Here is a 14,219-nt window from a genome sequence, read left to right as displayed (position 1 = left end):
TATCAAACCAATTTTGCTTTTAAAAAAATAATAGTTGCACATAAAACAATTTCCACTAGAAGGAGCTCTAACATTACTATTAATTATAAAATCTTTCAGTTGCAACTGAAGGATTTAAGCAGACTAAAATGACTGATTTTCCCAATTGGAAATTAACTTTCTTGTCTATACTCTGCTGCCACATTTAAAACATAAGATTTTTTAAAATAAAATTTTCAAACCTGAGTTTTCATTTAAAACATATACAGTCCTCTATAATAAGCAATCATTACTCACCTAAGACTGGTGTGCACTCAAGAGGTCTGATTAGTTTGTAGGTCATCATAAATGCTAATTCCAGTCAACGAATTACTGCTACCTGTAGCACTGTTTTAAGACATAGTCTGAGGAATAATCCAGTTTAATCTGAACAGTACTATTAACTACCTCATAAAATATTAGGCAAGTTACTTCTCATTAAGCTATTTCACCTGTTTAAAAAGGGAAGGGTAAATGTGTGTGTGTGTATACATACGTGCAATATATACAAAGCTTCTGTATACAGCTGGTAGTCAACATATTGTCTCCTGTCCCTTCTGCCTTTTATTATTAATTAAACTGTTACTATAAGCTCTGAAAACATTTTCCTGTTATAAAGGAAAAAATATGCCAAAACTCAAGTCTAAAATCTACAATAGTAGCAAAAGAGAATAAAACATATTAAAATCAAGCTGATAACTAGAAAATGGTTTGTAGTTCTTACATATAATGTAAACACATTCCCCAAGCTATTACTAAGGTGACATTAAAGTATAAAAAGATGCTTTTTGTAAATGACTTTTGATAAGACTTGTATATGCAAACTGAGTCGAAATCCTATTAGATACAGAATATCCAGGAGGATGGACGATATACCTTAACTATCTTGATAGGCAGATTCAAACAATTAGCCTGTGGTAAGGGATTATTTTAAAATCTGATAGTAACGACCGTTTGTTTTACTAAACTGAATAATCAACAAGTTAAAATATACAGTCAAGTTCTTTGCTTGCATAGTCTTAATTAAAACTTGTTTCTGTTTGACTCACAGTAATCTACTCTTTTCTTTACAACTGTAAGAAGCCCTGATTACACTGCAAATCAAGGTGAAAAACACTGCTAAATGAAAACTACTCTCACCTAAAATATCAGGGCATACTCTAATCATGGAAAATACAAGTCCTTAGTCTATAAATTATATAGCACTCATTTAGCTTGGGTTGTCTAATATAACACAAGTGACCACTAGCCACTCAGCACACGCAGCTATCAAATGCTTAAAATGGGGCTAGTCTCAACTGTGATGTGCTATAAGTGTAACATACATACTGGATTTTGAAGACTTAGTTTGAAAAAAAGGATGTAAAATATCTTATTGGTAACTTTTTTTTTTTGGAGACACAGTCTCACTCTGTCACGCAGGCTAGAGGGCAGTGGTGCAATCCCAGCTCACTGCAACCTCCACCTCCCAGACTCAAGCAATCCTCCTGTCTCCACCTCCCAAATAGCTGGGACTACAGGTACACACCACCATGTCTAGAAATTTTATTTTTTGTATTTTTTGTAGAGACAGGGCTTCCCCATATTGCTCAGGTTAGTCTTGAACTCCTGAGCTCAAGTGATCCACCCACTTCGGCCTCCCAAAGTGCTGGGATTACAGGCATAAGCCACCGCACCCAGCCCTTATTGGTAATTTTTTATAATTACATGTTAAAATACATTTTTACATATATTGGTTAAATAAAACATACTATTATAATTCATTGTACCTGTTTCTCTCTTTTTAAAATGTTACAAGAAAATGCAAAATTACTTATGTGGTTTACATTTGTGACTCTTATATTTCCACTGGGCAGCTTTGATCCAGATAGTCACCAAAGAAAAAAGCCAAACCTCAGGGCCACATCCATTTCCTCAGCCTGTAGCACAGCACCCACAAGAGGCTGGACTTGGATGGCATCACCAGGCCTCACACCCACATTCTTCTGTGCCATTTCACTCAGGCCAACCTTGCCTCCAGGAAATCCTGCCACAGGCCACGCTGTATAGACCTGCCAGACAGAGGAAATAAAAATGTTAGAAAATAAATATTCATAGAATACCATCAATTTACAAGGTACAACGCTAAGGACAGTCAAGTACTTAGATATGCAAAATACAGTCTTTACCCAAAAAGAGTTATAATCTGATACCAATTGCAGTAAGATACATTGCATTTTTAAAAAAATTTAAATACTATAAGGGCTCATGAAAAATAAACTTTTTAATAATATTACATCTTTTTCTAAAGAGCAAGAATGATTCCACAGTGAAGACAGTAGAAGATATGAAAGATATATGAAAAAAAATAAAGGCATTAACAGGTAATAATGAGGAAATGACAAAAATATTAAGGCAAGATAACTTGTAAAGTAATTCAGCCTGGAAATTAAACTACATCCAGGACATAGTGAGGGACACAAAACAAGAGCTTTGCCAGAACCTGGGTCTTATCAAATTTAAACGTTAAGAGAGGGGAGCGAAAATTTCTAGCTTGAGCTCACACACTTACAGTCCTCTCTTTTACAAGACACAGTAAAGGAACTTTAAAGTATAAGCCAGAAAAAATGAAAAGAATAAGAGGGGTGCCATCAGTAGACAAAAAAAATTCAAAGTATTTCCAGAGGATCCCCAGCAGATCAGAGAAGCATCAAAGGAAGCCAGGAAAGATAAGGGGCTGGTAGCAGAGGAGAAAGCCAAGCTGCCAAAAATGATCCAGGAAAGGTTCTAGGCTGAGAATCTCAGGTATGAAGAATGACAGCAAGGAGAAACAGCTGAAACCAGGGAGAATAGTAAAATATTTATATACAGAACAGGTGACCTTCTTACCCCAAAATAATATTTTTATAAAGAAATATAACTGACGGGGAGAAATACTGTCACTACCGCTGGAGGAAACACTTCTCTCTACATAACATTTTAGGGGCTACTATGCCCAGCAGAGTCATAGACAGCAAAGGAACAGAGAGTTAATACACACATTAATGTCTTTTAAAATACAGTTTTTCATTTATTCCTGCTTGTGTTGAAAATTAAAATCAGAAACATCTCAAACACAGGCTGAGCATCCCTTATCCAAAATGCTTAGGACCAGACGCATTTTCAATTTTTGATTTTGGAATATTTGCCTTATGTTTACTGGGTAAACATCCCAAATCTGAAATCCAAAATGTTTCAATGAGCATTTCCTTTGACCACCACAGCACTCAAAAGCATTACAGAGTTTAGATTTTTGGATTTGCAATGTTCAGTCTTTATTTCTAAACTAAGGAAATGCAAAAGACTCTTACCTCTTGCTTTCCGTTCAAACTAGTAAGCAACACTGGTCGACCTATACATATCTTTGCAGACTTCATAGTGTTGAGTCCAAGATGAATAAGGGAATTCTGGAATGTTTTAGGAATTCTGTCATCTACTATGAAGGAAAAGAAAATTATTTTTTACTACTTTGTAACAGAAGTTAAAGCATGCTTTCTTTTGCAGTAAATAAAAATACGCTAACCATATAACCACATGAATGTACTTATCATACCCTGGAGAAAGTAGTGTTCCAACTTTTGTTATAACAAACAGATTTAAAACCAAATGCTTTTGAGGGTCTACTGGCAACATATTAAGTATTAACTAAAAACAAGATGTTTTATGGAGTGAGCATTGGTTTCCTTTTTTCTGAGTCTCTAATTTCTTTAAGAACTGAACATAATTGCAAAGGAGAGTCTCTGAGCTTTAAGTTCAAAGTTGAGTCAGCTACTAGTATTCAAAGGATTGAACTGGGAACTGGAACATCTATCTGGCTGTAGAGGATTAAGTTATGTTTCTACTTCTGCCCCACATTATGGTCATCACCCGATCTTCTTCTTCTGTATTACCAAGAATAGACAAAGATAGTAACACAAGTCGTCTTCCTTATACAAACACACTGACTGAAATCACCACTAGTGATTTCAACTTTTGGCTGGAAAAGGGGGTCCAGAATTCAGTCCAATTAACAACACCTCTGAAAATGATGTGCTGACATCTCCACTCCTTCCTATCCACCCCACCTCCACCAAGCTCCATATTTAGCTAGGTGTCCCTCCTCTAATTCCCCCAGCACCCTGTGCTGCCAGTTAATAGCATTTATCATAATATTCATTTGTTTTAGTCTTTCTCCTTAATTGTATACTGCTTTGAAACAGGAATTGGGTCCTATTTCTCTCTGTATCTCCAATGCTTACAGTGCGTTAAATGTAGCAGTTGCACAATAAATGGCCATAAAATGAATAAATGTAGTAAATGAGTATACAGTGTTTTTCTTTTCAGCACAAAATCCATGAAACACTTAAGTAATTTAAAAATGTCACAACTTCATTATAAAATTTATTGTAAACATATATACCATAATCACAGAGATCTACCTCAGTTTTCCTTAATAATCAGAAAACAGATATTTTGTAATAAAAAAGAAATTAAATCAATGAAAGCAAAACCATAAGGTACAAATATGATTTACATTATTCTGTCACTACAAAATAACTCCCCAACACGTTTCTTTTTCTTCTTACAAGAGGTGCAAATCTAGAAAAACAAAGCATCTCATAAAGCTAAGATGAACAGCACTGAGTATAAAATGAAATTAACACATACTGCATAATATGAGAAGTTGGACAGAAATTCAATCTTCCAATGAGCATTAGGTATCTTATATAGTTTGCTGGTCATTAACAGCAAAGCATACTGCCATTAGATGATCTCATAATATTCAGTTCCTGCCTCTTTCTTCCCAAACCTCAATGAACTACCTTTCCCTCTTGACAATTACCACACAAGTGTTCTCAGTCCTTCCCAAGACGTTAGTTTTCTACTTCTCCTTCCACCCTATCCAGCACATTCTCCATGCCCCAGGATTTATTCTCCACCTTCTCTTTCAAGGGTAATCATGTTCAAATTCCCATCCACCAGTCTCATTTTCCAAAACATCACCACTGTGTTCTCTGCTTACACTACACAGGTCTACTCAAGTTGTCCACAGAGTTCCCTTCTCACCTCACTCCTCCAATACTTTAAAAAATATGTCAACATCTAATTTCCCCATTAACTACTTTCACATTGATTGAGCACCTTAAGTATCAGATTAACAAGATAGTAAAGATAATTTCAAACAACCATCCACCCTTCATTTACTCATTCAGCAAATAAGTACTACGTGCCTACTACATGGCAGATACTATGCTAGGCACTTTTGTTCACAAGTCCTTGGTCTCACAGAGTTTATAGCCTTGTAGGATGAGTGAGTTATTAAGCAATCAGTGAATAGCTGTAAAATTATAAACTAAGATTAATACAATGAAAAAATGACTTAGAGTGCCAGGAGAGCCTATAATGTGGGATCTGACCTGATTTCGAATATGAGAATGTTTCTCAAAGGAAGTGATATTAAAATCAGGTCTGAAAGAAGAGTAGGAACTAACTAAATGAAGAGAAGAAAAAGATAATTCTCAGCAAAGAAGACAGCATGTACAAAGTTCCTGGGCAGAAGGTGGTATGGCGCATCCTCAGGAGAGTATAGGCAGAGTGGTGGAAACATAGGGAAGCCATGTAAAGAAGGTCAAGACCACCCAGGACAATAGTGCAACAGGCTGCATTAAGATGCTGGTCATTACTCTGACAGCAATGGGAGTTCAGAAAGGGATGAAAAGCAATGTCATGACAAGATCTGCATCTTACAAGATCATTCTGGTTGTAGAATAGAAAACGAGTAAGGGGCAAAACTGGAAGCAGGAAAATCAACTAAAAGGCTGTTGTAGCAGTCCAGGTGAGAGATGATGGCATCTGAAATTAAGGTAGAAACAGTGGGAATGGCATGTAGAAGAGGAATATGTAAAATATTTAGGTAATAAACATGATTTAGTGGTGAACTAGGTATGTGAGATATGGAGGGAGAGAGTCATGGATGACTCTTACATTTCTGAATTTTGCAATGCAAAAAACTGAACAAAATGAAAGTTTGTTTTGTTGGAGGAAATGCAGGCTCATGAAGATAGTCCCGAAGTATCTTTGAGACACTCATGAGAAGAGTGATTGTACAGCACCATATTCAAAATATGGCCCACAATGATTTGTCAGTGCTTCATGACAAGTGCAAAACATGAGAATAAGTGTTTAGAAGCTTTTATTGAAATTTGCAGAATAATTTCACATCTGTTTAATAAAATTTTTTCCTTATTTTTCTAGAAAATCATTTTGACTGTATTTTACAAAAATGCCGACCTGTGACCTATTGTAAATGTTAAAGTCTTCACCACAGAGAGCTTGAGAAGCACTTGGCTAAAAGACAACTATATCAAGGCGCAAAAACAAAAGACTTACAAATATAAATCTGACACTGAAGAGACTATGGATGAGAAACTCTGGGCACTGGATGAACTTGCTAGGGAGACAGGATTTACTGAGAGGGAAAAAAGGTTTTGGAGTAAGAATTGACAAACTTCAACATTTAATGGTCAAGGGAAGAGGACGAGCCTGCAAAGGAAAATGATGAAACATCAACAAAGATGAAGAAAACTAGGCAAGTTTGACAACAAATAAGTTAAGTGTTTCAAGAAGGAGGAAATGGTCAAAAATACCAAAAGTTGCTGTGGTCAAGTAAGGTTTATCAACATGGAGATGCTCGGAGACCACACCAGGAACAGTTTCCATGGAATCACGGGGTGGAAGTCAAAGAGGAATAGGCTAAGGAGAGTATGTAAGTGATGAGGCGGCAGAGACCACTCCATTTTAGAAGTTTGGCAATGGACAGAAAGATGGTTGCAGGAAGAAAATGTGGAGCTTTTGTTCTGATTTAAAGTGGAAGAGAAATGAGCATGTTTAGATGTCAATGGGAAGGATCTAGTTCAAAAACAAGTTGAACCTTCAGGACAGAACAAGTTGTCCTCCCATACCTAAGGAAGAATGAAAATACCATGTGAACTCTAAATCGTCTTTAAGGTCTGATTAGACATAAAAAATGTTGCCACTAGTTTAGTCTGGTCCATTGTTCAAAGCTATTACACATCAAATATAAAATTTCAATTTATAATTCAATTTATAAGACTTTTAAGTATAAATTCGTTCTCCCAAATCAAGGGAGCTGTCATCTGGGACAAAGGCTTTGAAGTCAAACACATCTAGACTCAAATATCAGCTCTACCTCTTAGTACCTGTGTAGCCTGAATGGAATCACGTTGCCTTTCCTTCCCCTATAAAACGGTCATTACTATACCCATCGGTCACGGCTTCTGTAGAAATTAGATGAGCTATATATACTGCTAACACCAGTGTGCAGTTACTAGCAGTTATTAAATATCATAACCTGTGTAGTACAGGAAGAAAATGCTATATCATTACTCCTAAAGGCAGAGTGATCCACATTTTTACTTTATTGGTTATTTAGTTTTTTAGGATAAGTATCCCATGTTAGCTAGTTACGAAAAATTTTGCAATTAAATATGTCGTTAATGTTAAAGGAGACAAAGCGTTTCAAGTGCAACTTAAAAAATCAAATTAATTTACAAGAGACACCTTGGGTACGGATAAACCATTTCAGCCCAACTTCTCCAGTGCAGGCGCGGCTACGTTTGCATGCTTCTTGCATACAGAAGTCTTACACGCTTCGGTACCGCATTCAGACCCATGCCACGCCCAAATTTCAAAAGTCTCTGCACCCCAAGTCAGTATCACTGAGTCTCCCTCCCCTGAGGTTGCGCCCCTCGGCCTCTAGTCTCCCTCCTGGAGTTCTTTACCCTTTTCTAAGAAGTTGGTCACCGTCAGAGTCCCGGCGGCTGCCGCTAAATCTGATCCAGCAGAAGGAACCCGTGCCACCGCACAAGAGGAAGCAGCAGAGGGCAAGGGCGAACCATTTTCCGCGCTTTGGTTCAGCCGCCTTCTGTTCTTCTTGGAAGACATGATCCCAAGGCAGCCTGGCCGAAGCAGTAGGAAAGCCGACTCAACGTGCACGCTTCCACTGAGAGAAAAACTTCCGGGGCAGAAGTCAGCGAGGTTCCGCCCCTGCGCCGTAATCCCCAGAGTGGAGCGCAGCAGCGGACAGCGTGGTGGGAGGGACTGAGTGTTTTCAAAACCAGCAATCTTTGGAACAGCTAGAACGGCGTCTGCGAAAGACGATAGGTTCCGGGAACGGAACTGCCACTTAGATTGTAAATTCCTGAAAAACAGGACGTTTTTGCATCTCCTCCCGGCTTCCCCATTCCTAAACCAACGTCTATTGAATTAAACTACCAAACAAAATAAGTGGGTGGCGGTGGGGGAGGAGGTTTTCCCCGCTTAATTGGAGCGGGACAAATTGCTGAGAGGGGTTGGTGGACAACTTCGCAGTCTTCTTGGCATAGCTCTGCAGAGTGGTAACCCCAGCTCAACTCTGAGGGAATTGATGGCACTCTTCTAAAATGTACGGCCGCGATCTCCGCTCCGGCGCGCGGAAGGGTCATTTGGGCATCGGGCGAATGAGGCAGCGTGAAGATGCGGCCGCTACTGAGCTGGGCCGGCTGGCGCGCGGTGTTTGCCCGGACGTACAGCCCTGGGCCTTCGGCGGGTTACCGCGGGGTCTCGGGCTCACAGGGTTACGTGCGGAATCCCCCAGTTGGAACGTGCGATCTGCAGGGCGAGCTGGACAGATTCGGGGGCATCTCGGTGCGCCTGGCGCGGCTCGACGCGCTGGACCGCCTGGACGCTGCCGCCTTCCAGAAGGGTTTGCAGGGCAAGTGCGCCTGGGACGAAGGGCTCCCGGGGCTTCAGAGCTTTTCTAATGAAGTAACCGCGGCCCCCACTCCCGAGTCGCTCTGTGCACCAGTATCGAGCCCAGAGGGAAGGGGAGAAGGCACGCGTGACCTGGACTTGTTTTCTGGAGCATTCGTGCTTAGACCCTTTGCTGGGAGGCCTCTAAGGCGGTTGGGTGAAATGGTGAAGATTCCGGACTTGGGATCTGCAACCCTGGTTGCTGGTCCACTTTCTAGTGTGGGGCATTCGGAAATTGCCGTCAACCACCATTTCCTCTTACGTAGACCCCGGTAATAGGAACTCCTGGAATTACTGAGAGTGAATTTGGATAATGCACATAAAGTGCACAGCACAGTGCCTGCTACATATTTAAAGCTCAGTAGATGTTTGTTAATATTATTACATTGTTACTATCCTTTACCGAGCCTTGGTTCTGTCGGACACTTTTCCCAAGGAAAAAAAACTGTCTTACATTCTAATACGGGTGGTGGACTGAGTGAACCAAAGAGACTTTCTTTTTTAATTTTTAATTTTTGTGGGTACATAGTAGGTGTGTATGTTTATGGGGTATATGAGCTATTTTGATACAGGTGTATAATGTGTAATAATTACATCAGGGTAAATGAGATATTCATCACCACAAGCATTCAACCACAATCCAGTTACTCTTTTAGTTATTTTTAAATGTACAAGTGTTTTTTTTGTTTGTTTTTTTTTGTTTTTTGTTTTTTTTGTTTTTTGTTTTTTTTTTTTTGAGACAGGGTATCATTCTGTCTCCCAGGCTAGAGTGCAGTGGTGGGAACACGGTTCACTGCAGCCGCCAACCCCGAGTCAAGCAATCCTCCCACCTCAGGTCCTGGGTAGCTGGGACTACAGGCGCGCATCTGGCTGACTTTTTTCTATTTTTTCTAGAAACGTGTCTCACTGTGTTGCCCAGGGTGGTCTCAGTCTCCTGGGCTCAACTGATTCTCCCGCCTTGGCCTCTCAAAGTGCTGGGATTACAGGTTGGAGCCACTGCACCCAGCCTGAATCATTATTGAATATAGTCACCCTGTTGGGCTATCAAATACTAAACCAGAGAGGTTCAAAGTGTCACATTTGTATACAAATTGGGTCAATAGCTGTCCCAGCAAGAACTGGAGTTTTTTTAGAATAACGCTTCTTTTATGATTAACCAGGGAAGGTGGTGGGTGGTTTCAGTCTTCAATAAGAAAACTTTCTACTGGCTTTGAACCTTGAGCCCAGTGATAAGAAAGCTTGGATGGAGGAGCCTTCACTTTGGAAGAAGTCCTTGATTTAGTGGTGCAGCAGTTTTTCAAACTGCCTCTGAGGGTCTTATAATCTAATTGAAGGCCTAGCATGCAAATTCGACTATGGAAAGATCTCTCACACTGGAAACTCAAAATAATCTTTATCTTATTGAGCAATATGGCAAGAAACATGTCTGTAAATATAATTGAGCTAGTTTTTTCTATGTTTACTCATCCCCATTCCCGACTTCTTACCTCTTCACATTATTTTCTCTCCTACTTGGTAGTAGTTGCTGACAAGCCCACTTAGACTGCAACGATGTCACTAATAGGAGAATCAATCAATTTATCTTCCAGTGTGTGGGTAGACACAGGTGTTGCACACACTGATACTTATCAATGACCAAAGAGGTGAACAAAGCACTACCCCAATCAGCAAAGCAGAAAGCTGTTCAATTTGGAGTTGCACATTCTGGGTTCAAGTACCAGGTTCTGCCATGTGCTTAGCCAGGCATTAGGCAAATTGCCACTGAAAATATTTGCTTCTTAGCTTGCTTTTTGTGAATAACACCAGCTCTAATTACTGGATAGATGCATTGATCAAAGATGAAACTAATTTGTAAACTTAAGTACCAAATACTTGTTATATATTTTCAATAAAACAAATTTTGTTGCACTTACTGGTAGATGTTTTAGGATCTTTACAAATAGTGATTCATTTCATCCTCCTAACAACGCTTTGAGGTAGATAGTATTATTATTCCCATTTTAAAGATGACAGCACTGAGGCACAGAGAGAAAAAGTTACTTGCCCTGGCTCTACACCTGTCTTACTCACTGCACCATGCTACCTTGAAGAACTCCTGCTGGTTCTGTTATTATAATTGAACAAAACTAACTGAATGGTAGGGCCTATAAAGAAAGACTATTTACACATGAAGTCCGCTATTAGTCTTTAAGAATAAAGACTATTCTTAGTCTTTATGGACTAAGAAGTCCATATTCTTAGTGGAATAAGAAGCCAACTATTCATATTCTTTCAGAACATGAACTATTGATGTTCTGTTACCAACAACTAAAGTTAGAGGGATAATCAGGCAATATTTTGTTAGCTTCACACATAATATATATGCATCAGTAATGAAATAGTGCTGGTTCTGGTCCCTGCCATGCCACCAACTAGCTATGTGACTTTAGGCAAACAAATCATTTCATTAGTACAAATTGAGCCCCAGTGCATAATGTAGGGTTAACCTGGAGGACTGCAAATGCATAAAATATTAAATAGGATTCGAAAAAATAGCTAATGGAAGAGATATCATTAGGTCATATGTAATAAGTTTTAATAAATTGTACAGACATACTAGTCTTTAAATTCATATAATAGTGAGCTCATGAGCAGTGGTTAGGAAAGACTTTGGTCAAAGAAGTGGAATATGAGCTGGACTTTGAAGGATAAATATTAGCAATGGGAATGGGAGGTGGGGGAAGAAAAAGCAATAAAGCTTATGAGATAAAAGAAGAAAGCAATTTAAAAATGATTCTAAGGTTTCAAGCATTGGTGCCAGAAATAAATAAGCTTATAAATGAAGCTAGTTTGGGGTATAAGATTCAGTTTGGGCCAGGTGCGGTGGCTCACACCTGTAATACCAGCACTTTGGGAGGCTGAGGTGGGCAAATCGCGAGGTCAAGAGATCAAGACCATCCTGACCAATATGGTGAAACCCTTTCTCTACTAAAAATACATAAATTAGCTGGGTGTGGTGGCACGTGCCTTTAATTCCAGCTACTTGGGAGGCTGAGACAGGAGAATCGCTTGAACCCAGGAGGCAGAGGTTTTAGTGAGCTGAGATTGCGCCATTGTGCTCCAGCCTGGCGACAGAGCAAGACTCTGTCTCAAAAAAAAAAAAAAAAAATTCAGTTTTGAACACATTTTATTAAGTTTGAAGTGGTAACCTTCAGGACAGGAAATGTCTGGGAGCAACCGGAGAACAGAATATTTAGTGTTCAGTGAGATCAGGACTGGGCAGCCATCCTCATGTAGATGTCAGCTGATGCAGTGAGAGTGGATTCTCCAAGACAAAGAGTGTAGATATAAAACAGTAAGCAAATAGCATGGCTTTTAGAAATTAGCCTTTTAATTTGACTGGAAGGATTGCCTGCGAAGGAGCACATGTAAAATTTATGGAGTGATAGAAATGTTCTATAGTGTTAAAGTGTGAGTTACGGGTATATGCATATGTCAAATCTCATGAAATGTATGCTTAAGATTTGTACATTTCACTTTATGTACTTTACCTCAGTTTTTAAAAGATGTCATCAGAGAAAGAGAGCAAGATGAGTAGGACCTGATCCCATAACTGCACTGCATGCTAACTCAAATCAGGAAGTCTCTATTAAAGGCCCCATGTGTCTGTCACTGTGCTAGGCACACCAACTTTCAAAGAGGTAGAGAACATTGTCCTTAAAAGAGAGGAGCTTACTGCAGAGCTAGGGAAAAGAGAAGGGAAAGTTAATTAACTACTAGATATATAATCAACCCCCAAAGACAGACACACACACACACTTACATGCGTGCACACATGCACACACATACGCACACACGCACACATGCTTTACAGGGTTATTATAAAGGTTAAGTGAGATGATGGATGAAGAAAGTGATCTGAAAAGTTTTTCTAAAAACTCTAAAACTGAAGTATTTATTTCTTCACCCATAAACTTAAGGTAGTAATACCTTTCATGGTTGTGTACTTCATGAGATAATATATATAAAGTGCTTGGAACTTAGTTTCAAATAGATATTAGCATCGTTTTCTCCTGGCTCAATCTTAAGTAATAAAGTAAGAGAATTTAAAGAAGGCAAAGATAGAAAACCTATGATTATGTTCATCATGATATTATCTATAATAAAGTAAAATTAGAATTTTATTCCTATATACTAGTAAAATGTGAAGTTTGATTTCTTCATATTTTTTTCAAAATTTCTAGAACCAGCATACGTTATTTAAAAACAAAGTTTAACTACCTTGAAATGTATACATTAGAAACATAACAGAACTCCTAAAGGAAGAAAAAAATAGAAGTCCATAATTGTCATTAATATTAAACCTAAGGATGTTAAAAGGAACAGCATTAAAATGGTATTTGATTTGGTTTAAATCCGTTTATTTGTCCACTCTGAAACTACAGAACATCTGTTATGTGCCAAGCATTGTCTTTGGTGGTATGGATATAAAGATCAGCAGTGTACTGACTTTATTCTGAAGGAATTCAGTCTGATGGAAAAATCATATAAACAAGGTGATTATTATAAAACATGGTAGTTCCAGTGCCAACGATATGAACAAGACATTTGGGGACCTCTTTTGCTTAAAGATGGCTTTATGGAGGAGGTGAAACCCTGAGGTGAGTTTTAATTTATTCCACTTGTTTCTTTGGAAATTATTTAGACTTTTTTCTTCTGCATTTAGCTGCAGTACAGCGATGGCGATCAGAAGGTAGAACAGCTGTATGGCTGCACATTCCCATCCTCCAAAGCCGATTTATTGCCCCTGCCGCTTCCCTGGGTTTCTGCTTTCACCATGCAGAATCGGATTCATCAACGTTGACTCTGTGGCTGGGAGACGGGCCCAGCAGATTACCAGGATATGCTTCACATCAAGTAGGAGTTGCAGGTAATTCAAACTCAAACTCATGACAACCAGAATTAACTTTTTAGAAGTTCACCCAATTTCTTGCTTGTTACAGCTAAGCAAATAGTTTATTCATGTGGAATGAGTTATTTGATTAAATGATTACAGTTGTTCCACCTTATCTGCGCAGGATGTGTTCCAAGACCCCCAGTGGGCACCTGTAACTGCAGATAGTACCAAACCCTATATATATACCATATTTTTTCCTATCACACATATTTATGATAAAGTTTAATTTATAAGTTAGGCACAGTAAGAGATTAACAATGACTAATAATAAATTAGAATAGTTATAAAAGTATACTATAATAAAAGTTATGTGAATGTGGGTTCTCTCTCAAAATATTGTTTTGTATTCACCTTTCTTGGGATGGTATGAAATGATAAAACGCCTGCATGATGAGGTGAAGTGAGGTGAATGACAGGCATTATGACCTAAATGGAAAATTCCAGAAAAAACTCTTAA

At 38.7% G+C, this 14,219-nt stretch overlaps 2 protein-coding genes across 7 annotated transcripts in view; one reads left to right on the top strand and one right to left on the bottom strand.

The window, feature by feature from the left end:
* Positions 1-8,067, bottom strand: part of AFG2A (AFG2 AAA ATPase homolog A) — a 368,649-nt gene extending 360,582 nt beyond the window's left edge. For 3 of the 5 annotated variants that reach the window (XM_073017613.1, XM_037991604.2, XM_073017614.1), the window contains exons 1-3: positions 7,818-8,067; positions 3,348-3,472; positions 1,912-2,069 (exon numbers count right to left, since the gene is read on the bottom strand). In XM_073017613.1, coding sequence (XP_072873714.1) covers positions 1,912-2,069; positions 3,348-3,472; positions 7,818-7,980 — 446 coding nt within the window. In that variant the 5' untranslated portion in view covers positions 7,981-8,067. The remainder of the gene's footprint in view (positions 1-1,911; positions 2,070-3,347; positions 3,473-7,817) is intronic. The other 2 variants (XM_007999733.3, XM_007999734.3) reach the window with 2 other exon arrangements.
* A 272-nt stretch (positions 8,068-8,339) lies between these two features.
* The window catches only part of NUDT6 (nudix hydrolase 6), a 30,791-nt gene continuing 24,911 nt past the window's right edge, over positions 8,340-14,219 (top strand). Inside the window, exons 1-2 of one of the 2 annotated variants that reach the window (XM_007999731.3) lie at positions 8,340-8,788; positions 13,532-13,735. In XM_007999731.3, the coding sequence (XP_007997922.1) occupies positions 8,551-8,788; positions 13,532-13,735 (442 nt within the window). In that variant the 5' untranslated portion in view covers positions 8,340-8,550. The other variant, XM_073017615.1, reaches the window with a different exon arrangement.

The sequence above is a fragment of the Chlorocebus sabaeus genome, chromosome 7 (assembly GCF_047675955.1).
Source record: "Chlorocebus sabaeus isolate Y175 chromosome 7, mChlSab1.0.hap1, whole genome shotgun sequence".
NCBI classification, from domain to species: domain Eukaryota; kingdom Metazoa; phylum Chordata; class Mammalia; order Primates; family Cercopithecidae; genus Chlorocebus; species Chlorocebus sabaeus.
The sequence above is the reverse complement of the archived record's forward strand: the minus strand, read 5'-3'. Positions and strand labels throughout refer to the sequence as shown.